The following is a 22,247-nucleotide window of genomic DNA, read 5'->3' as shown; positions in this document are numbered from 1 at the left end:
GTCATAAACAGGACAACTCTTCCTATTGTGTGGTGCTGCTTCCTGTAGATTTTGTGATCTCTTGTTGACTTTGAAGTCTTGATTAGCTGGTGGCTCCTGATGCCGCAGATAGATTTACATTGTAAGACACACAATACACAATGGTCAGCCAGGGAGAGATAAGCACCTCCACCTTCAGTTGACCTGTTTTAACCTCCACACATGAAGACCACAATGTTCGGTACAGAAACGTAACTTCTTAAATATTATTATCATTTTGCAAAGATTAGCTGATTAGCAGCATACTGGCTCAGTGGAGACCTCACATGCCCCTCCACTGGTGAATTATTATGCATATACCAGCTCCAGGGGGTGCCAGTAAACCTCTGTGCATCACTTATGTCATCCGTCAGTTGGCGCTAAGGGACCTCTGGGTCAGAGTAAGCTGGGCCTATTCAAACAAAACGGGTCCTAATGTAACGCCGACAGACCCCGGTCGTCAGTGGGCGGGATTGAACCTGGGAAGCTCTGGAGCTTAGTGCACAAGCCTCTGATTTAGATGGGGACTGGTCCTGCTCTGAGCAGGGGGTTGGACTAGATGACCTCCTGAGGTCCCTTCCAACCCTGATATTCTGATTCTCTACCGCATGAGGTAAAAGCCAACTGGCTATAGAGCAGACTCATTTTATCTCTCTCTTTAAGTAGTCTCGGTGCCACTAGATGGGACAGAACACCACACCCATGAGGTGTGTGGGTACATACTTCCCCTAGCTGAAGAAGGGCATCCCGAGCTTCAGAGACTTCCCAGACGAGCCCCCACTTGTAACATCGACAGATCCTGGTCGTCAGTGGGCAGGATTGAACTGGGGACCTCTGGAGCTTAGTGCATGAGCCTCTGCCACCTCAGCTAAAAGCCAACTGGCTGTTATCTAACGTTGTAGAGGAGACTCATTTTCTCTCTCTCTCTCTCTGTGCTGCTAGATGGGACAGAGCACCACACACTAACACAACCAAATGCAGAGCTATACTGCTGGGACCGAGACACGCAGGCCAGAGCACACGAATGGGGGACTGTAGCCAGGGCAGCAGCGACACTGAAAAGGATCTAGGGGTCAGAGCGGACAAACGAGCGCCCGGCGCGGCGCGGGGGCAACCAGGGGCTGATGCGAGCCGTGGATGGGAGGAGGGGGAGGAGCAGGAAGGTGACTCGGGCGCACTGGGGAGAGCGATACGGGCCCCCCGCCCCCGCTCACATCCAGCCCAGATGCTTTAGGGGCTGGGCTCAGCGCGGGGGGGCTGGGGTGACATTCGCCGCCCTGGGCTCTACGGGGCCTCGGGGCCAGGACGCGCCCAGGGCAGCCCCCCACTGCGGCGCCCCCAGCCCAGCCCAGCCCCAGCTGCCCCAGGGCCCGTGTCACAAAGGTCATGGGGGGTGGGGGGGAGCTGGGGGCCGTCACGTGACCTGGGGGCACCGCGGGGTCAGCTGGGGGCAGCATTTGCCATGTGACACCCCAGGGCACCGGTCGGGTCATGTGACAAGGGGGGAGGGGGGCCCTTGGCGTGAGGGCCCCTAACCCTGCCTCTGGGGTCAGAGGTCACCTGACTGACCCTTTGCTGAACCAGGAAGCTGCCCACTCTTCCCCGCTGGCCGGCCCTCTCTTGGCTCTTGATTGGTTAGCCATAAGGAACTACCCGCCCCCATCCTCGGCTGACTGGCTGCTTGGTTTGTCAATCGTGCTGCTCCGCATTCCCGTTGATGATTGGTCAATTGAGCTCTCACTCAGGTTCAAACCCCGCCTTGGACGCTTCACAGCCCGCCATTCACCACATCTGGCCCCACCCCGCAGCTTGATTGGCCTATCAGGCTGCAGCTTAATTCTTAGCTCCGCCTCTTATTGGCTCCTGGGCTCATGACACCCGGCTCCCGACTCGCTCTTCCTGCCTGCTGATTGGCCGCCTTCCCTCTTCTCCCATGTGGGGTGGAAAGGGGGGCGGGGATAGTGCGGGCCAATCGGGGCAGGCGTCGGGGGCGGGGCTGGGAATCCGGTTGGAAACCGGGGTGCCGGGTGAGTGGGGGGGGGAGGTTGGGAGCGCAGGTCCCGGGGCGGGCACGTGGGAAGCTGGAGGGGCGCAGGGGAGGGGATGCCCGTGGGGAGAAAGCTGGAGGGCGCATGGGGAGGGGATGCCCCGTGGGGAGCTGGAGGGGCGCATGGGGGGAGGGGGATGCCCCGTGGGGGGGGTAGAAAGCTGGAGGGGGGCGCATGGGGGGGCTGCCCTGTGGGGGGGGAAGCTGGAGGGGCGCATGGGGAGGGGATGCCCCGTGGGGAATCTGGAGAGGGCGCATGGGGATGCCCTGTGGGGAAGCTGGAGGGGACGCATGGGGAGGGGATGCCCTGTGGGGAACTGGAGGGGACGCATAAGGGGAGGGGATGCCCTGTGGGGGGGGAGCTGGAGGGGGATGCATAGGGGGGGAGGGGATGCCCCGGGGGGGGAAGCTGGAGGGGGGGCAAATATGGGGAGGAGAGGGATGCCCCGGGGGGCCCCCTGTTCAGGATCTGGCCACCCTGTGGTGGGCGCTGGCTCTGACCCGGTCAGTGGCTGCGGTGGGTGGGATCCCCAGCTTGGCTGGCTGCACCCTGCGCATTCCCCCCTTGTTCACTCAGCATCACCGCCCCGCCTGGCCTTGTCAGCTGGCCCCTTGGTGAGGGGAGACCCCTGCTGCCACCCAGCCTGCCCTTGCTGCCCAGGCCACTCTGGCCTGGCTTAGCTCCCTCGCCCTTCTCCTCCTGCTCCATCCCACCCGAAGCTCCCCCTGCCCTCCAGTTCCTGACCAGACCCTTCCAAGATGGCTCCTCCCGAAAGTGGCTCTTGCTGAGGTCTGATCACCCCAACCCTGGGGGCTGGGAACAGGGTACAATGAAAGGGGGGCTGGCTGGGGGAGGGGGTGTTGCGAGGGGGGCAGATGGCTGGGGGGGAGGCACGTAAGTCAGGAGTGGGTGCTCTGTGGGAGGAGGTTAGGATGGAGGGGCACATGGGTGGGGAGGGGGCACTCTGTGGGAGGAGGCACATGGGTGGGGCTGCCCTGGGAGGGATGCGAGGAGGTGGGTGGTCTGGCTGGTTGCCCGGACAGGAGAGGGAAAGGGGGTGGGTGAGCTGGAATAATGCTGGGCAAGAGAAGTGGGGAACTGGGGGAGGTGAAGTGGGTTGGCTGGGGGAGGGAGTGGGGTCAGCTGGCTGCGCTTGGGGTCTCCCATGCTGCAGGGGAAGGTGGTGTGTGTGGGGGGTTGTGTGTCTGTGGGACAGATCACTGCTCCCTCCCCACTTGCTGTCTGACTCTTCTTTTCCCCAGCAGGTGCAGGGGTCCTGGAGCCCGGCTCCTGGCGAGCTGGCCAGCATGACCCGAGGCGTGGGGCTAGACGACGAGCTGCCCGACTGGGCCGGCGCCAAGGAGTTCTACCAGAAGTATGACCCCAAGGAAGTCATCGGCAGGTGGGCCTCGGAAGGGTCTCGCTCCCTGCTCTGGAGGAGGGTTTTTTGGGGGGGGCTCTGTGTGCATCTGGATGGGCAGCTACATCTGTCCGTGGCAGGGCGTGAGCAGCGAGGTGTGGGGGCGGGGGGAGAGGGGTCTGTGGGTGTCAGTCTGTCTGTCTTACTGGGGTGCCTGTCTGGCTGTGGCAGGTGGGTGAACAGGTGATGTTGATAAACTGGAGAGGTTAGAGAAGAGCCACAAGACTGATCAAAGGGTTGGAAAACCTGCCTAATAGTGATAGGCTCAGGGAGCTCAATCTATTTAGCTTAAGAAAGAGAAGGTTGGGGGTGACTTGATCACAGTCTATAAGTATCTGTAGGGGGAACAAAATCTGATGATGGGCTCTTCAGCCTAGCAGAGAAAGGTCTGACACAGGGATGGGCAAACTTTTTGGCCCGAGGGCCACATCTGGGTATGGAAATTGTGTGGTGGGCCATGAATGCTCACAAAATTGGGGGTTGGGGTGTGGGGAGGGGGCGAGGGCTCCGGCTGGGGATGCAGGCTCTGGGGTGGGGCCAGAAATGAGGAGTTCAGGGTGCGGGAGGGGGCTCTGGGCTGGAGTAGGGGGTTGGGATTGGGGGAGGGGGGCTGTAGACTCTGGCTGGGGGTGCAGGCTCCGGGGTGGGGCTGGGGATGAGGAGTTGGGGGTGCAGGAGTGTGCTCCGGGCTGGGACCGAGGGGGTTCAGAGGGCAGGAGGGGATCAGGGTTGCGGCGTGGGAGGGGGTCAGGGGTGCAGGCTTCGGATGGTGCTTACCTCAAGCAGCTCCCAGAAGCAGCAGCATGTCCCCTCTCTGACTCCTACACAGAAACATGGCCAAGTGGCTTTGCCCGCTGCTCCATCCGCAGGCGCTGCCCCTGCAGCTCCCAGTGGCTATGGTTCCTGGGCAATGGGAGCTGCGGAGGCGGCACTTGGGGCAGGGGCAGTGTGTGAAGCCCCCTGGCTGGGCGACATGTAGGAGCCGGAGCGGGGACATGCTGCTGCTCCTGGGAGCTGCGCGGAGTCGTGGCACGCACAGAGCAAGGCAAGCCCCCGATCCCACTCCCCAGCTGGAGCTCGAGGGCTGGATTCAAACATCTGAAGGGCTGGATGTGGCCTCTGGGCCGTAGTTTGCCCACCCCAGTCTAACACAATCCAACGGCTGGAAGTCGAAACTCTACATCTTATTTGTAGTCTGAATTTGTAAACATTTAATAGTGAAAGTTATTAGCCATTGGAACTAGATGGTCACAGTGGTTCCGTCTGGACTGAGAACGTATGAATAGACAGAGTGTGGAGGGCTGTGGGTGTCTGTCTGTCTCACGGTGGTGTCGGTTGGTCTGTCCATGGCAGGGGCGTGAGCAGCGTCGTGCGACGTTGTGTGCACAAGCAGACGGGGCAGGAGTTTGCGGTGAAGATCATCGAGGTGACCTCAGAGCGCATGACCCCGCAGCAACTGGAGGAGGTGCGGACCTCCACGGGCAAGGAGATTGCCATCCTGCGTCAGGTGGCAGGGCACCCCTACATCAGTGAGTGACACCCTCCGTCCCCCCGGGACACCCCATGTCAGTAAGTGGGTATGTTTACACTGCAAAAAACGGGTGGTCTTGAGTTCATGGATTCCAAAGCTAGAATGGACCATTGGGATGATCTAGTCTGATCTCTTGTATAACACAGGCCAGAGAGCTTCCCTGAGTTATTCCTTATGGAGCAGAGTGGGTGTTTTAAAAGAAAACATCCAGTCATGATTTTAAATTTGCCAGTGACGGCGAATCCCCCACTAACCTTGGTGATTCATTCTAATGGTGAATTATGCTCACTGTTACTCATGTCTGCTTTAATTCTGAGCTGAATTTGCCTAGCTTCAGTTTCCAGCCATTGGATCGCGTTAGACCGTTCACTGCTGGATCGCACTGGGAGCTCATGATCAGCTGATTATCCATCATGGGCCCCCAAATCTTTTTCAGAGTCACTTGCTTCTCAGGATGGAGTCATCCATCCTGTAGTATGGCCAACATTCTTTGTTCCCAGATGTACATTTGACTATAGTGAAACACACATCGCTGCTTGCACGCAGGGAGCTGTGAAGTAGAGGTGAAGATTTAATGGCTCAGGGTGAAGCCTAGAGGACTGAGTTGATTTTCCCCCTGCTAACCCATGTCAGTGTGTCTTCACTGCTAGTTTAACCCCAGTGAAGAACACGTCTTTTCGCTGTGCCTCTCTACCCCGTGACACCCTCCAGATTTCCTGGGCACCCCTATGACAGGAAGTCCCACCCCTGGTACTACCCCCTGTCACACACCAGGATGCAGTCCAGACTAATGAACAGCCGTGTCCCTCCTGCCTGCAACCTTGCTGAAGTGCCTGCCACCTGGGCTGCTCACAAACAGCATGTAAGTCACACCCTGTGTGTCTGTGTGCAGCTGCAGACACACCTGGGTTACACTCTGGCTCTCACCAGCCTAGGTTATACTGCAGGGTGACCCCCAACACACCCCCAGTTTTAAGATTTCCACCCCCCAGAAATGTATGTTCTATTGTGCCCAACCCCCTCCTGGACAATAAAAGTTACATTAAGTCCATTGTTTCTTTCATAGGAATAATGCACACAACTTGCGACCCCAATGGAGTTTCCCAGATACTTCACTTTAAACATACTGGATTAGATAAAATCTCTCTCTTTGTACTTATTAAACTTGTGATTGTTTTTGTTATTGTTTTTAAGAGAGTACAAGTAATGAGGCATAAAAGTCAGAAATGGTTACAAGAAAAATAAAGATAAAATGCAGCTGGTGCCTAACTTAACCTTGCTTTGAATTTAACAGTTTGTTTTCTGACCACGTGCGCTCAGCAGTTTGACCAGACTTCTTAGCTTAGGACCCCTTCTGCAGTCCAATGGCTGCTTCCTGTGTCCCTTTAGGTGCAGAGAATTGATGGGCAGAGAGAGAGAGAGAGGTGTGTCTTGGGGTGTTTGTCCCTCCTTTTTGTAGTTTCAGTTGCTCTTGAAAAACATTTCAAGCTTGGTTCCAAGAGACAAAAAGTCTGTGTGGAAGGATGCTCCCTGCTGCTTTTCTTTCATCTGTTTGAGATTTGTTTGTTTCTCTTCCTGCTTGATGACTCTGCTTAAATGCAAATTAAGCAGAGCACCCTTTCCTTTGTTTGGAACATGTGTTAATAACACCATACAGAGGAATGTTATAACTTAGAATATCAGGGTTGGAAGGGACTTTAGGAGATCATCTAGTCCACCCCCCTGCTTAAAGCAGGACTAATCCCCAGACAGATTTTTGCCCCAGATCCCTAAATGGTCCCCTCAAGGATTGAGCTCACAACCCTGGGTTTAGCAGGTCAATGCTCAAACCACTGAGCTATCCCTCACCCCCCTAACTTCACATAAAATGTGTGTGGAAATATTGTATCAGGACAATGATTAGCAAATTACGAGTTTTCAGATTATCCCTTACAGGGTGTACTTTTTACAAAGATTATGACAATAGTGTGTAGGGTGTGAATACAGAAGTACGTTCTGTCACGCCTCCCCCTTTACAGCGCTGCAGTAAGATTAGCCACTGGCTGACCTGGAGGCAGCAGGTGAGGGCCCTCTTTCCTGGATAGGGGATCTTCCACCATTTTTTCCTTTCCCTTTATAGGTACAATTTCCATATCAAATTTTTGGAGTATAAGACTCCAGCATAGAAGCTTGGAAATTGAGCCTTTCTTTTTTTTTAACCAGATTAATAGTGAATGATCCATCGATACCCTGAATTTTCTGTTAATGAGATAGGCAGTCAAGCAATTAAGGGCCTACACTGTAGCATAACGTTTTTTTTCCATGACAGAATAATTTTGTTGGTGGGTGTCAATTGTTTGCTGAAGAAGGTGAGGGGGTGTGTGGTGGTGTCTTTTTCCCCCATCTGGATCAGCACAGAGCCTAGACCAGTGTCTGATGCACCTGTACAGAGTTCAAACATTTTGGTCAAAATCTGGGCTAGCTAGAACAGGCTTTTTCGGACAAGATTTTCTTCACCTTATCAAAGCCCTCTTGACGGGTCTTCGTCCACACGACTGCGTTAGGTTTATTGGTTTTTACACAGGTCTGGGATTGAGATACAATGGCGCTGAACCCAGGCCCAAACCTCAAGGAATAGTTCACCAGACCTATGAAAGCTTGGGCCTGTTTTTTGGTTTGAGGTACAGGCCAGTTTCCAGTGGCTTCAACTTTTAAGAGCTCATGGGATATGTGACCTTCCCCCTACCCAGTCTTCTAAATAAGGAACTTTGGCTGCTCCAGTTTTACACTTAGAGGCTTTTACGGTTAGGCCTGACTCTGAGCTTTGACAGCACAACTGCCGAGAGTTTTTTTTGTGATCAGCCCAAGCGTTGCTCAGCACTGCGATGGCCTTAAATGCTTTGCAGAACTCTGCAAGGGCCTATGTTAACACTCGGTTGACCAGCCTCTGAAAGTTGGTTCCAGCATTAATCAACCCAAATGGTAACATTATGAACTCAGGTTTCAGAGGGGCAGCCGTGTTAGTCTGCATCAGTAAAAACAACGAGGCGTCCTCGTGGCACCTTAGAGACTAACAAATTTATTTGGGCATAAGCTTTCGTGGGCTAGAACCCACTTCATCGGATGCATGGAGTAGAAAATACAGTAAGCGGGTATAAAGGAACCAATCCCTGCAAGAAACCCTGTTGTCAACTCTGTCTGCATATCTGTTCAAGGGGGACACCATCATAGGACCCAGCCACAGCGTCAAGGGCTCGTTCACCTGCACATGTACCAATGTGATATATGCCATCATGTGCCAGCAACGCCACCCTGCTGTGTACATTGGCCAAACCGGACAGTCTCTATGCAAAAGAATAAATGGACACAAATCAGACGTCAAGAATTGTAACATTCAAAAACCAGTCGGAGAACACTTCAATCTCCCTGGTCACTCAATAACAGACTTAAAAGTGGCCATTCTTCAACAAAAAAAACTTCAAAAACAGACTCCAACGAAAACTGCAGAACTGGAATTAATTTGCAAACTGGACACCATCAAATTAGACCTGAATAAAGACTGGGAGTGGCTGGGTCACTACAAAAAATAATTTCCCCTCTGTTGATACTCACACCTTGTCAACTGTTGGACATGAGCCACATCCACCCTAATTGAATTGGCCTTGTTAGCACTGACCCCACCCCCACTCGGTAAGGCAACTCCCATCTTTTCATGTGCTGTGTATTTATACTGGCCTACTGTATTTTCCACTCTGTGCATCTGATGAAGTGGCTTATAGCCCATGAAAGCTTATGCCCAAGTAAATTTTACGCACTAAGGTGCCATTATGAACTCAGAGTCCCATATTTGTGATGAAAGCAGATTTTTTTTTTTTCCTGAGCACCTTTATCTAAAGGAATCTGTCAGTAACCTCAAGTTAAATCAAAAGAGTGGAGATATTTAGCTTTGCTTAAAATGTGCATTATATCAAGTCTAGGGATACACAGCTGGTACTGTAACACCATTGAGTTTTCTATAATCAACACAAAACCATACAGTGTTGCATTTCTTAGAGATCAAGACCACAAGTGACGCCCAAGAGCTGTCAGGCTCTTTAATTACTCCCAGGTCTAACATGTTTTGTATTGCTGTTCGAATTTGTTCCTGCATCTTGCCGGTGGCCCTGGAGCTTCTGCTGGGAGGTGACTGTGGTCATTCTGTAATGATCTTATGAGTTAGCGAGTGTGTCTTCCCCGGCTCGTGAGAAAACACTTCTTTGTGTTCTTGCAACACAGACAACAGCTCTGCCCTTTCAACTGGTGGTAATGCACTGCAGATATTGATGCTTTACAGGGGTGAGTTAGTTTGGCATTCAGCCATTCAATGAATCATAGAATATCAGGGTTGGAAGGGACCTCAGGAGGTCATCTAGTCCAACCCCAACTAAATCATCCCAGCCAGGGCTTTGTCAAGCCTGACCTTAAAAACCTCTAAGGATGGAGATTCCACCACCCTCCTAGGTAACCCATTCCAGTATTTCACCACCCTCCTAGTGAAATAGTTTTTCCTAATATTCAACCTAAACCTCCCCCACTGCAACTTGAACCAGAAGTAGAACCCACAGGTCTGGAGTTGTAACTTTTTAATGACTGTTTCAGCTACACTCCCCTCCTCATCAGATACCCCTCCTGGGGAATCCCACAGCCTGCACCATGGGGATCTAAGCTGAGTCTCTTCTAGGACTTGCCAATAGGCATCTTCCTTTGCCTCGATTCTCAGCTCTGCTTGTTGTTTGCTCACGTTCTCTGTCACTTTCTTCAGCTTCCAGGCTGGCCAGCTCTGGCTTTGCAGTTGTTTCGCCGTTGCTCATTTTGATGCTTTACTGTTTCCGTTTCCCTGACCCGAGATAAGCAGACAGAAAACAAACCGAGGTTAACCTCTCCCTGTCCGTTTCCAGCCAGCGGTGCCTTGAAGTCTAGACGGCTGGAGTCAACTTCCCCCTGCTAACCCAAGTCATGGTGTCTTCACTGCTAGTTTAACCCCAGTTAAGAATACACCTTGTTTGCAGTGCTTATATACCCAGTGACCCCCCCCACCCCAATCTCCTGGGCACCTCTCTGGCAGGAAGTCCCACCCCTGACACAAGGAGTGCGCCGCTGTACCCCCCATCCTCTCACTCCTCTCTCTCCCCACAGTCACACTGATCGATTCCTACGAGTCGTCCACATTCATGTTCCTGGTGTTTGATCTGTGAGTATGAGATCCCTGCACCCAGCCCCCACTTCTCCCACAAGGACCTTGCCACGAGTGACCACCCCCCTGCAGGGGTCTGCCGCATCGCAGGGGCCCCCTGGTACGCTCACGTCTGCCCCCTCTCCCTGCAGGCCCCCCCCCCATGCCCTAGGGCTCTCACGCCAGGAATGGAGCCAGCCAGCCTCCTGCAGACCTCAGGGTTGCTGTGGTATGGGGCGGCCTGTACCCATGGATCAGGAGAAGTGGTGCCCCCAGATCCTGTACTGCCTGCCTGGGCTCCCTCCTACTCCATCTGCTCCCTGGAACAATTTCCACCCACCCCACCAGGGCTGATCGCTCCCAATCTTCCTGTCGCCCCACCAGGGCCAATTCCCCCCCCACGCCCACCTCCCAGCTGCTGACAGCCCCCTTCTCTCCCCAGGATGCGGCGTGGGGAGCTCTTTGACTACCTGACGGAGAAAGTGACCCTGAGTGAGAAGGAGACCAGGTACTGTACAGCACCCCCTGCTGGCGGAAGCTGGGGCTGGAGCAGCCGGGAGCTCCCCCACAGTCAGCGCTCCTGCCCTGCTCCCCACAGCGCCTTCTGTTGGGCGAGGCGGTGGCTGCAGGCGTGATCTGTTTCCCCCCCCACCCCCATGCCCTCCAGGTGCATCATGCGAGCGCTGCTGGAGGCAGTGACCTACTTGCACGCCAGCCACATCATCCACCGTGACCTGAAGCCCGAGAACATCCTCATGGACGATCAGCTCAATATAAAACTCTCCGACTTCGGCTTCTCCTGCCGGCTGGAGCCAGGGCAGAAACTGCGGGGTCAGAGCGGGCTGGGCGGGAAGGGCCTGGGGGGAGGCCAAGCTGATCTGTGGTCAGTGGGAGGGCTGAGCTAGCTGGGTCAATCCAGGGGGTGTAGAGAGGGGAGAGGCCAAGGGGCTGACTGATGGGTGGGGGGCACTCCACACACTCCAGTCTGGGGTGCTGGCTGGATGTGGGGGCGATCCAGGGTTGGGGGAAGGGAGGACATGGCTGGGTGGGAGGGGGGCTGCTGGGGACTGCTTCAGTGGTGGGGGAGGGGGGCAATGATTGCTGATCCGTGGGGCTGATCCGGGAGGGAGTTGGAGGGCACTATTGGTCCCTGCTCACTCATGCCTGGGTGTCTCTCTTCCCCCTCCCCCACACCAGAGCTGTGCGGGACCCCTGGGTACCTAGCCCCAGAGATCCTCAAGTGCTCCATGGATGAGACGCACCCGGGCTACGGCCAGGAAGTGGACCTGTGAGTCCCTGTTCCAGCAGCCACTGCTGGGCTGTGGGGAGAAGGGCTCATTCGGGGGGTGGGGGGTGACTCATTCTGGGGGGAAAGGGGTGGTGGGGAGGGCTCATTCCTGGGGTGGAGGGGGTGGTGGGGAGTGGGTGGGCTTGCCCCATATACCTCAGTTTCCATCATGGCTCTTAGACACCCCCATGTGTCCCTGCTGGCCACCCACCCTGTGTGCAGGAGGGGTGGGGTGGGGATCCTGACCATTTCCCTGGCTAGTGGCTTCCTGGCCCCCCCCGCCCACACCCAGCACCAGCACCCTGATGGGTCCAGCTGGAATGAGTTAACCCCTCCCACCCCATTGTGTCTGTGTTCCAGCCATGTCCACATGGTCCCACCTGGCAAGTGATGGGTCTGGCCTGAGAGCGTGCGGGGGATGTGGCCCTGTCTGCCAGCTGGTGGGGGGAAGGTCCTAGCTCCCCACACAGTGGCCACTGGCCCCTCTTGCTGATGATCCCCCCCACACCCCGTTCCTGGCTCCACCCTCTGCCCCCTCCCTGCAGAGTTGCGATGGCTGAGTAGTGTCCATGGTTCCAGGCCAAGAATCTGTCTGTCCATCCATCCCCACCCGTTGGTCTGTGTCTGTCCATCTTTCCCTGTCTATTTGTCCCCCTCCCAGTGGCTCTCCGTGCCCTAGGTCTGGCTCATGGAACCACAGCGTGACCTCCCCCCCACACCTTTCCTCCCCGCAGGTGGGCATGTGGCGTGATCTTCTTCTCCCTGCTGGCCGGCTCGCCCCCGTTCTGGCACCGCAAGCAGATGCTGATGCTGCGCATGATCATGGAGGGGCACTACCAGTTCAGCTCTCCAGAGTGGGATGACCGCTCCGACACCGTCAAGGACCTGGTGAGAGCAGGAACCCCCTCTCCCCCATCCCAGATTGGATCAGTCTCCTCCTGCAGTCGCAACCCCCCCAACTCCATCCTCAAATCAATCAGCCTCTCCTCACCCCCTCTGAATAGAACAATTTCACACACACACCCGTGCCGCCCAATGGTCGGGTGGCTCAGGCCCCTCTGACTCCTCCTGTCCCTGCAGATCTCGCGGCTGCTGCGTGTGGAGCCGTCGGAGCGGCTGACAGCGGAGCAGGCCCTGCAGCATCCCTTCTTCGAACGCTGCGTGGGGCGCCCGGTCCGGCTGTTCAGCCCCTACCGCCGGTTCAGGGTGAGTCACCTCCTTCTCCCCTTCCCCCCACGAGCTGGGGCTCTTCCAGATGGGCTCTTCCCATCACTGTAATGGGCCCTTCCAGCAAGAACCCCCCTCCCTCGTTGGGTCAGTGGGCTCCTGTGTCCCCAATAACTCCTCCCAGCCTGCACTGAGCTAATGGGCTTTCCCAGGTTCCCCTACAACGTGCATTGAGCTCTCCTGGGTTCTCCCTCTCCCCCTTCTGCACTGGGCTAATGGTCTCTCCTGGGTTCTCCTTCTCCCCTTCCCGCCTGCATTGAGCTCTCCTGGGTTCTCCCTCTCCCCCCACTGCACTGAGCTAATGGGCTCTCCTGGGTTCTCCCTCTCCCCTTCCTGCCTGCATTGAGCTCTCCTGGGTTCTCCTTCTCCCCCCACTGCACTGAGCTAATGGGCTTTCCCAGGTTCCCCTACAATCTGCATTGAGCTCTCCTGGGTTCTCCCTCTCCCCCTTCTGCACTGAGCTAATGGGCTCTCCTGGGTTCTCCCTCTCCCCTTCCCGCCTGCATTGAGCTCTCCTGGGTTCTCCTCCCCCCACTGCACTGAGCTAATGGGCTCTTCTGGATTCTCCCTCTCCCCAGCTTTCTCAGGTTCCCCCTCTCCCCCCACTGCACTGAGCTGATGGGCTTTGCTGGGCTCTTCAGGGTATATGCCCCCCTCCTCCATGTGCTGCTTTAAGGGGCTCTTGTGACTCCCCCAATCCCCTTCCTTTTTCCCTTCTCCCCTTTGCTGGAATAGTCCTCTTCCCCCCCCCCCCCCGGGGTAATGGCCTCTCCTGCATGCTCCTCCCCCCTTAATGGTGGGGATGATGGTCTCTCCTCTGCCACCTGGCCTCTCCTCCTCCTCACCGCAGGATAATGGTCTCTGCCATCCCCTCCCTCCCCCTGCAATGGGAAAACGGTCTCCCCTGTGGCCTCCCCCTCTGCCCTGTGCTAATGGTCTGTCCTGCTTCCCCATTTCCCCCCCCATCTGGGACAGGGATACTGGGCTTGCCCGTGTTCCCCACCCACTGGGATAATGGTCTCTCCCAGGCACCCCCACCCCCCTGCTGATGGTCTGTCCTGCGTGGTAGGTGCTGGTGTGGACGGTGCTGGCCTCCATCCGCATGTTCAACAGCTACCGGGTGCGCACGCGGCCGGTGACGCGGGAGCTGCTGCTGCGCGACCCCTACGCGCTGAAGGGCGTGCGCAAGCTCATCGACGCCTGCGCCTTCCGCATCTACGGCCACTGGGTGAAGAAGGGCGAGCAGCAGAACCGCGCCGCCCTCTTCGAGAACCTGCCCAAGGCCCTGCTGCTGGCCCTGCTGGGCGCCGAGGGCGAGGGGGCGGAGCTGGGCGAGGGGGCGGAGCACCACTGCAGCACCACTGCTCCCCTCCACTAGGAGGCAGGGACCAGGCTGGGCTGCGGGAGATCCCGGGGTGGCCCCCCATAGCCTGGGCACCGCGAGTGGGGGATGGTTGCACTGAACTTCAAGCCAGGGACACTCCCCACCCTCTCGGGAGTGCGGGGGGGCCCTAGTGCAGGTTTGTCCGGGATCTCTGGGACAGGAGGGGACAGTCCTGCCTGGGTGAGGTTTAGGGACCCTGTGTGTGTCTGGCAGGGAGGGGGGAGACCCCTGGCAGGGGAGGGGGCTCGCATGCTGTGTGTGTACGTCGAGGATGCAGGGGCAGCTCGCATTCCCCTGCCCTGGGATTATTTTACTGGCTCAGTATTGCATCCGGGGGGAGATGGGGCCAAATGCTCCCCCCTCCCCGCCGGGCTCAGCCTGTTGATGTAGCTTGGTTAATTGTTATGTTTTTCTTGTAGTCTGATTTCCTGTGCGTTAGAATAAAAATCTACTGTGACCCCTACAGTGCCTGGGGCTCCTTCCTTCGTCTACGCTCCCAGCAGGGGCCCCAGGTCTGGGAGCATCTCCCCTGGGGCAGGGGCCGTAGGGGGGACCTTGAGACTGGGGTTCCCCCCCAGCAGGGGGCAGTTTCCCAGGGCAGTGAGACACGGCACCACTGTAGAATCGGAGTCCTTTATTGCCCTCTTCTCTCCCCTCACTTCCGGTGGCCCCGGCCGCCCCCCTTGGGGGAGTTGGGCACCTTCTCCAGCAGGGCCAGCTTGGTGTTGAACTGCTCCTCGCTCGCCCGTAGCCGCTCCTCCACCTCCAGCCGCAGCTGGGCCAGCTCCTGGCAGAGTTGAGCCGAGATGTATTCCCGCAGCGGGGCCCTGGGGCCTGCAGAGGAGAGTGGGGTGAAGAGAGCAGCCAACCAGTTCCCTCGCGCTGGGGCTGGAGCAGGGCTGGTGCCCCCTAGAAGGAAAAGGCCTGGGTCCCATTCCCCATCCCCACCCTGGGGCCTGCCTGGCGGCCCCGCTTGCCCCGCAAGGGGAAAGGCCCCGTATCTTGTTCACTCCTCGAGGCAGCGGTGGTCTCTTACTCTCCCTGGGGGCTGTGGTTCCACTGTCGGCTTCCTCCTCTTGCGCTGGGGGCACAGGTGCCATCACGCTCTCAGCCAGTTCTCCTGCTGGGGGGTGAAGACATTGGCTAATCAGGGTGGGGCTTGGCTTCATCGGCTGGATGCTCCACCTTCCTGTGCCCCCTAAAGCCCTCTCCTCCCTTCTGTGGTGCCTGGGAGCTTGTCCCGCCCAGCACCCTCAGGTGCCCCACTCTGTTGGGATCAAAAAGCCCGTGTCTGGCTGGGAATTGCCGTCCTGTTAGAGCATTTCACCTTGGCCCCAGGGCTTGCTCTTGGTCAGCAGCAGAAAGGAGAAGCCCCAATCATCTCCTCCCCCACCTCCCAACCAAACCCCTCCCATGGGTACGAAGGAGGGTAAACTCCCCTGAGTTCACCCACGTGGCCGAGAGTTTTGGGGGTTCAGTGAGCACCAGCCACTCACCCAGCTCGGCCGTGGGCTCCGGCTCCGGCATTCCCACGTAGGACAGCGATATGTCCAGCCGGACCTGCGAGGTGAGAAAACAGGGCAGTCCTGGAAGCTGCAGGGGCTGAGGCAGGTGTAGGGCTGGGCACGCCTGCCCCCTGCTAGCTGCCCCGTATGGGTGGAGGTCTCGGGAAGGGGGCCTGTGGGCAGCTAACCCATGCGGGTGGTGGGGCAGGCCAGGTCCCCGGGGGGGGCTGGGCGTGGCTGACACTGGAGGTGCCATTCCCCATGGGATTCCCCAGGGGGCGCCATACCTGGGGTGTGAAGGCGTATTTGTACAGCTTGAAGTGGCGGAAGTAGGTGTTCACCACGTAGTCGCTCATGAGTGCCAGCTGCTCCTGGCTGAAGAGGTCGATGCTGAATGGAGGTCGCTGGGGGGGGGAGGAGAGGAGAGGGTGAGGCAGGTGATGGGCAGGGACTCCCCACCCCAGACTCATCCCTCTAACTGGGCCCTGCCGTGGAGGGGCTGGCAGCAGCCGGGGGCCCTGGCCCTCCCCGGGGCTCACCCGCACGGCGTGGCAGAAGAGCAGCTCGGTGAAGTAGCGGTAACATTCCTCCACATTGGGCAGTGGTGTCTCTGCGGGAGCAGACATGAGTGTGAGGGACCTGCACCCCCATGGCTACACCCATCCTGCAAGCTCCTCCCCAACAACCACACCGTCTTCCAGGCTCCTCCCCTTCCTTCCCGTGGCCACCTCCACCATCTCTCCAAAGCAACGTCCAACCTCCAGGCTCCTCCTGAGAGCCCCACCCACCTTGTAGACTCCTCCCCCTCCCTGTGCCCATCCCAACTCATGGAGGGTCCTCCCCTGAGACTCATCCCCTTTCTTCAGGCCCCCCACCGTTCCCTGACTTCCTCCTCCCACTGAGGCCGGTGCCTCCCTTCAGCCCCCTCTCTTACCCACACAGGCCTCGTGGGTGTCTTTGACGATGGCGAAGAAGGCGGAGCTTTGCTCCCGGGTGAAGTTGTGCTCCCGGCTGAACTGCACCGTGTAGAAGTAGAGATCCAGCAAGATGGCGGCCCGTGGGTCCGATTCCCAGCCCTGCAGCTGGAACAGCTCTGCCAGCACCCTGTGGAGAGGGGACCACTGATTGCAGGGGTGGGGTGTCTCCCCACCCAGGGGCTCCCTCCAGGGTGGGGGGCCCATGGGAGGACCTGAAAGTACAGGGGGGCTGGTAGGGGGTGCTCTCCCTACCATGGAAGGATAATAGGGGGGACCCCAAGCCTAGGTGCAGAGGGTGGGGGTGTCTCCCCAGGGCTGGGGGGCACTGACCCAGAGCCTTCCCTCAGTCCTAAAACCAGTTACCTCTTCAGCTCGTCTGTGGTCTGCGCCTTGTCGATGAGGTCCATGGAGTGAACGTCCAGGTACTTCCTGCACCAGGGAGAGGGACCCCAATGCCATGAACGAGCATCATTTGAAGCCCCAGCATGGGCTCAACAGCCCGTTGGGGAACATCGACAAGAGACCATCTATTAATATGGCAGGATCAGGAGATACCTTGGGTCTCCCAGCTGAGCCGGTTCTGCCATTCCCAAGTACTGCACCAACAATACCCCCTCCCTGCTCTAGCTCCAGGGCGTTCCCGTTACCTGCGTTTAAGGACATAGTTGGTCCTAGGTGCTGGGTGCACCAGAGACTCCAGAACTGATGTGGAGATAGGTTCACCTGACCAGCTGTAGCCTGGTATGTACCCTGGCCCAAAAGGCCGTCCCTAAGTTACATTGCCTGTGCCAGGCCTGGAACCCCAGCCAAGGGGGTAGTGCAGGGGTGGGCAAACCTTTTGGCCTGAGGGCCACATCGGGGTTCCGAAACTGTATGGAAGGCCAAGTAGGGAAGGCTGTGCCTCCCCAAACAGCCTGGCCCCTGCCCCCATCCGCCCCCTCAGAACCGCCTCTGGTCCTTGTCCCCTGACTGCCCCCTCCCGGGATCCCCTGTCCCTAACCCTCCCCTCAGGACCCCCACATCTATCCAACCACCTCCTGCTCCTCCCTGTTCCCTGACTGGCTCCCCAGGACCCCCTGCCCCTTATCCAGCTCCCCTACTCCCCACTCCCTTACCATGCCGCTCAGAGCACCAGGACTGGCAGCTGCGCCACCCAGCTGGAGCCAGCTACACCACCGCACAGTCTAGAGCACTGGGGCAGGCTGGAGGCTCTTGCAGCCACGCTGCCTGGCAGGAGCTCAGCCCCGCTGCCCGGAGCGCTGTCGGCATGGTGAGCTGAGGATGTCGGGGGAAGGGAATAGGGGAGGGGCTGGGGACTAGCCTCCCCGGCCGGGAGCTCAAGGGCCTCGCAGGACAGATGTGGCCCACCAGCCATAGTTTGCCCACCTCTGGGGTAGTGCCTTGCAAGCCATTACAAACTCAACACGCGATCTACGGAGCACCATCCTTGTGTCCCAACATTCAACCCTTTGGCTACGAGTAGGTAGGAGGTTAAATGGTCTTCCCAGAACTGAGCTTTGGGGTAAATCCCATCAGCTGAGAAACAGCTCCCGGGAAGCTTGGTTCTCTAGAGCAGTGCTCGGAGCCAAACGATGTGTAGGGGCGAGATGGAAGAGCAGAAGCCTGGCACGGCCCCTCGGCCAACCAGGCAGCTAAAGAGCGGGAACATTTCAGAGAAGAGGGACCTCGGACAAATTTGAAAAGATCTGGTCTGACTTTTTAGACCCCTTTGATTAATTCCTAGCAGATGGAAACCAACGTGGCGCTCTCCTTTCCTCGCCCTTCCCGTTGCTTTCTTTTTTTGTTCTTTTGTCTTGTTTGTTCTCCTTTTGGGAGCAATCACTAAGATGCACATGACATAACTATCAGATGCTGCATCTTGCATTGGGCAGCCAGGTAGCAGCCACACAGCGACACCACACGGGGTGGCTTGCTTGGCACTGAGATGCAGCTGCCTCGGGGGTGGGGAGGTGGGTAAGAGCCATGCTGAGACGCTGCCCGGGGATGGCTTGCCTGGCGCTGAGATGAAGGTGCCTCTGGCTGGGTAACAGCCACACAGTGATGTGCCCAGAGTGCCTCCTTTGGAGGGGGATGGATGCTACTCACCACATGCAGATCCTGGCTTCATGGCACTGGGGCTGAAAGAGAGAGCGGTGTGGGGAGTCAGTGAATATGATGGGGATGGGGCCAAGACACTGGGATGGGGGGAATGACAGGTCCCACATGCCCCACCCTGAGAGGGGTAGCCTGGCCAGTGGCCATAAGAATTAGCTGGTTGATGTTCCTAAGGGGTTAGTAAAAGTGCTCAATAGTTTTATTAATATCAGATTATCAGAATCCAAGAGACAATTTGCCCATGTGTAATGAGGAATATCATGAGCCAATCAACAACATACTCAACATCAGTGAGGAGACAATCAGCTGGCAGGAGGTGATGGATATTCATGAGGTGATCAGCAATGTGATTAATATTCATGAGGACATGATTAATCAGCTGTGGATGCTGACTTCGTGAGACATGTTTACATGTACAGTCTACATATGTACAAGAACCTACATTACAAAACAGAATTTCCCTCCTGACGTTTTGAAATTTGGTTTTGTGCAGAATCGGAACAACAAGCTGACATTTATTGTGGAAATTTAGAAAAATTGCACTTTGGAACCATCAAAACATTTCATTTTGATAATGTGGAACTGCCTACTTTTGACAATGTCAAAATGTTTTATTTTGATAATAACAATAATACCACCAATTTCTTAGCGCTTTTCCTCAATAATTTCCAAGCGCTCCAGAATCTTTAATTGGATGCAGAGTAGTTGGAAGTGTGTCAGTCCCAGAATATTAGAGAGACCAGGTGGGTGAGGTAATATCTTTTACTGGTCCAACTTCTGCTGGTGAGAGAGACGCTTTCAAGCTACACAGAGCTCTTCTTCAGGTCAGAGAAAGGTACTCCGAGTGTCATCGCTCTATTTATGCTAAACAATCTGTTCCACCTTGCATTTAGTGGGTGCTGCAAGGCAGAGGTCCTGAGCTTCCTCCCTGAAAAAAAAACCTGGCAGGTTAAGAAGGGGGGTGGGGCTCTGGGTGCTGCACTTTAATGGTAAACGTGCTGTATGTTGGCCACCCGTGTATTATAGTGTCCGTAGCATTGACATACCTGCAGTGATGAGTGTTTTTAAAGCTGTGGAAATTCAGTAGGTGACAAATCTTACTGAATTAGGTAATGCTGAGTTTGGATATTCAGAGTGTGATCAAGGTAAATGCGGCGATGAATATTCAGGAGATGATGCATATTAAGGAGGTGATGAAGGCGTAAATAGTCATGTTGAATTATTATTAATGAGTGATGACAATTAAAATGATTGGTGATTCCTCGATTCGAGGCTGATCTCTACCACGGATTTACATATGGGTCCTGAGATGACTCAGGAGTCCGATCCTAGAACCGCGAATCTGCCCGCAGTAGGTACAGACATTTCGTGGCAGGCCAGCTGCCTGTTGGGAGAAAGTTCTTTCTTTTTCCTTCCTTCTCTCTCTCTTTTCAACTTTGAGGGCAAGGCACATCTCCTCAAAGCGGGCCACTGCCTGATGGAGGATATGGCACCATTGGGATCGGTTGGTGGCTTGCTCCTCCCAGTTTGTGATGTCCACATCAATTTTCTTAAGATACGCTTTCAGGGCGTCTTTGTAGCGTTTCCTTTGACCACCACAGGATCTCTGACCATGGGCGAGCTGAGAGTAGAGGACTTGTTTTGGGAGGTGAGAGTCTGGCATCTGCATACAATGTCCAGCCCAGTGAAGTTGATGCAGGAGGATCATTGCTTCAATGCTGGTGACATTGGTTTCGGCGAGGATGCTGGCATTAGTGCAGTGATCTTGCCACTTGACGTAAAGGATCTTCCGGAGGCATTGTTGGTGGTTCCTCTCCAGACGCTTGAGGTGCTGTCGATAGGTCACCCAGGTTTCATATTCATAGAAGAGTGTTGGAACAACAAATGTCTTATAGACCTGAATCTTGGTGTCCACGATCCATGAAAATGTGTCGGAGCAATTTCCCAAAGGAAGCACTTGCGCACTGGATCCTGTGCTGGATCTCACTGTCGATTTAAATTTAAACCACTATCGGTGGTTAGCTGCTGGTGTGTGCCAAATCGTGCTGGCTACTATTGCTCCCTTGTGCCCTCCTGTTGGTCTGTCTGGCTCCATCTGGTGTCTTGTTTTACACAGGGATTGTCAGCTCTTCGGGGCAGGGACTGTCTCTCTGTTCTGTCTCTCTGCAGTGCCTAGGACAATGGGGTCCTCCGGGGCTGTGACTGGGGCTTTTAGGCGCTACCGTAACACACCGAATAAATAACATACAGCCCCTAGCGCAAGGGGGTCCTGGTCCATGGCGGGGGCTGCTGTGGTGATAATAATCCGATCATGTACAGGGACTAAGTGGCAAATGAATGAGGAGCTGCGGCGAGTTAACGAATGTCCACAATGGACGGGGTGATGAATATCTACAAGGCGATGCTCATCAGCAAAATCGCCACGGGCATTTCTGCAAGTCAGTGGAGAATATTTACATACTCATAAATATTCATGAGCGGCTGCATCTGGGGTTGCTTCCACTCACCTAGTGAGGGCTATTTCCCTGGAGAGGGATGACCCTCAAATGCTAATCAGATGCTGCAATCACGAGCTGATGAATATTCATGAGGTGTCGATTCTGCGGCAGCGTCTGAGTCTCCCATCAGAACTGGGCGGCTATGGAGGGTTGAACTGACTTCAGGTGAATACTAATTAGTCGAGCAATTAATACCAATTAGCATGTGCACATTAATTAAATCACGCATGCTAATTAGCCAATGAGTTAATTAGACGGCCCATATTGTTACCTATTGATTGGGCCGTGCGTGTTAATTGGCTGGCTCGTACTAATTAGCTGATCTATGTTAATTGGGTGAATGTTAACGAGCTCATTAACGTTAGTAATTAGCTATGAAAATTGATGGCGATGAATATTAATTAACCGACGCATATGAATCACTTGGCGGGTGGTTAACGAGCCCGCGCATATTCATGAGTTAATTAATATTAATGAACCGACAGCGGAAGCGTTACGAAGCTCATGCATATTCATGAGAAAATCGAAGGGCCGCGGCCCCACCTCATGGACGGGTCTTCGTGGCGCGGTTGCCATGGCAGCAGCGTAGCCCCCGCCCCGCCCCGCCGGCCCCCGCTCACCTGCTTCAGGCCGCCCCCCGGCCCCATCATTGCGGCGGTGCCGGCTCCCGCTAATGCTCGGGACACGTCGCCACGGCAACCCCCACTCCGCCAATCAGAGAGGGTATCGAGGCCCGAACCAATCAGGGAAAGAGTCACTGTTCGGGTGAGAGCTCATCAGCCAATCGGCGATGTTGTCTTTGTCCAGCCAATCACACGATGTATCTCTCCCGGGCTATGAAAGAGTCTTAATATCTCCAGCCAATCAAAAACAGTCTTTTCGGTTTAGCGGGCTTAGGCCAATTAGTGCATGTCTCTCTTTGAGGGTCGGCTTCTTCCGCTTTCACCTCTCAGCCAATCCTCAGCCAGCTAACTTCAGCCAATCTTCGGCCGGGACACTGGTCGACTAACCCCGCCCCTCCCTCGCTCTCATCCAATGGGAGAAG

General features: G+C 55.9%; 2 protein-coding genes across 13 annotated transcripts; one reads left to right on the top strand and one right to left on the bottom strand.

The window, feature by feature from the left end:
* The first annotated feature begins 1,995 nt into the window (after positions 1–1,995).
* On the top strand, positions 1,996–14,570 carry PHKG2 (phosphorylase kinase catalytic subunit gamma 2). Of its 7 annotated transcripts, XM_039534013.1 has the most exons (11): positions 2,031–2,045; positions 2,643–2,890; positions 3,329–3,468; positions 4,840–5,015; positions 10,172–10,226; positions 10,651–10,716; positions 10,876–11,039; positions 11,406–11,496; positions 12,231–12,384; positions 12,577–12,702; positions 13,793–14,570. In XM_039534013.1, exons 3-11 carry the CDS (start codon positions 3,374–3,376, stop codon positions 14,099–14,101), a joined length of 1,236 nt encoding a protein of 411 aa, XP_039389947.1. In that variant the 5' UTR covers positions 2,031–2,045; positions 2,643–2,890; positions 3,329–3,373; the 3' UTR covers positions 14,102–14,570. The 7 variants fall into 7 exon arrangements, with proteins under 7 accessions (XP_039389950.1, XP_039389943.1, XP_039389947.1 ...); XM_039534016.1 differs by lacking the exon at positions 2,643–2,890 and having other exon boundaries at positions 1,996–2,045; positions 3,332–3,468; XM_039534009.1 differs by lacking the exon at positions 2,643–2,890 and having other exon boundaries at positions 1,996–2,045.
* Positions 14,571–14,726: 156 nt separating this feature from the next.
* CCDC189 (coiled-coil domain containing 189) lies at positions 14,727–21,948 on the bottom strand. Of its 6 annotated transcripts, none has more exons than XM_039534052.1 (9): positions 21,823–21,948; positions 18,696–18,727; positions 16,953–17,018; positions 16,547–16,716; positions 16,152–16,222; positions 15,900–16,016; positions 15,604–15,667; positions 15,144–15,230; positions 14,727–14,941 (listed from the first exon to the last, which is right to left on the bottom strand). In XM_039534052.1, exons 1-9 carry the CDS (start codon positions 21,850–21,852, stop codon positions 14,763–14,765), a joined length of 816 nt encoding a protein of 271 aa, XP_039389986.1. In that variant the 5' UTR covers positions 21,853–21,948; the 3' UTR covers positions 14,727–14,762. The 6 variants fall into 6 exon arrangements, with proteins under 6 accessions (XP_039389986.1, XP_039389985.1, XP_039389988.1 ...); XM_039534051.1 differs by lacking the exon at positions 21,823–21,948 and adding an exon at positions 21,746–21,793; XM_039534054.1 differs by lacking the exon at positions 16,953–17,018 and having other exon boundaries at positions 21,823–21,930.
* Between the last annotated feature and the right edge of the window lie 299 nt (positions 21,949–22,247).

This window comes from Mauremys reevesii, linkage group 4 (assembly GCF_016161935.1).
Source record: "Mauremys reevesii isolate NIE-2019 linkage group 4, ASM1616193v1, whole genome shotgun sequence".
NCBI classification, from domain to species: Eukaryota; Metazoa; Chordata; order Testudines; family Geoemydidae; genus Mauremys; species Mauremys reevesii.
This window is presented reverse-complemented; position numbering and strand designations above follow the sequence as displayed.

Excerpts from the sequence above, each read along its gene's own strand:
- CCDC189 (XM_039534051.1), bottom strand. The coding sequence starts at position 21,778 with ATGGCAACCGCGCCACGAAGACCCGTCCATGAG. Across the intron at positions 16,717-16,952 it reads ACCACAGACGAGCTGAAGAG|GGTGCTGGCAGAGCTGTTCC; the intron begins GTAACTGGTTTT and ends CCCTCTCCACAG. Across the intron at positions 14,942-15,143 it reads AACCACAGCCCCCAGGGAGA|GCCCCAGGGCCCCGCTGCGG; the intron begins GTAAGAGACCAC and ends TCTCCTCTGCAG.
- PHKG2 (XM_039534016.1), top strand. The coding sequence starts at position 3,374 with ATGACCCGAGGCGTGGGGCTAGACGACGAGCTGCCCGACTGGGCCGGC. Across the intron at positions 5,016-10,171 it reads GGCAGGGCACCCCTACATCA|TCACACTGATCGATTCCTAC; the intron begins GTGAGTGACACC and ends CTCTCCCCACAG. Across the intron at positions 12,385-12,576 it reads CCGACACCGTCAAGGACCTG|ATCTCGCGGCTGCTGCGTGT; the intron begins GTGAGAGCAGGA and ends CTGTCCCTGCAG.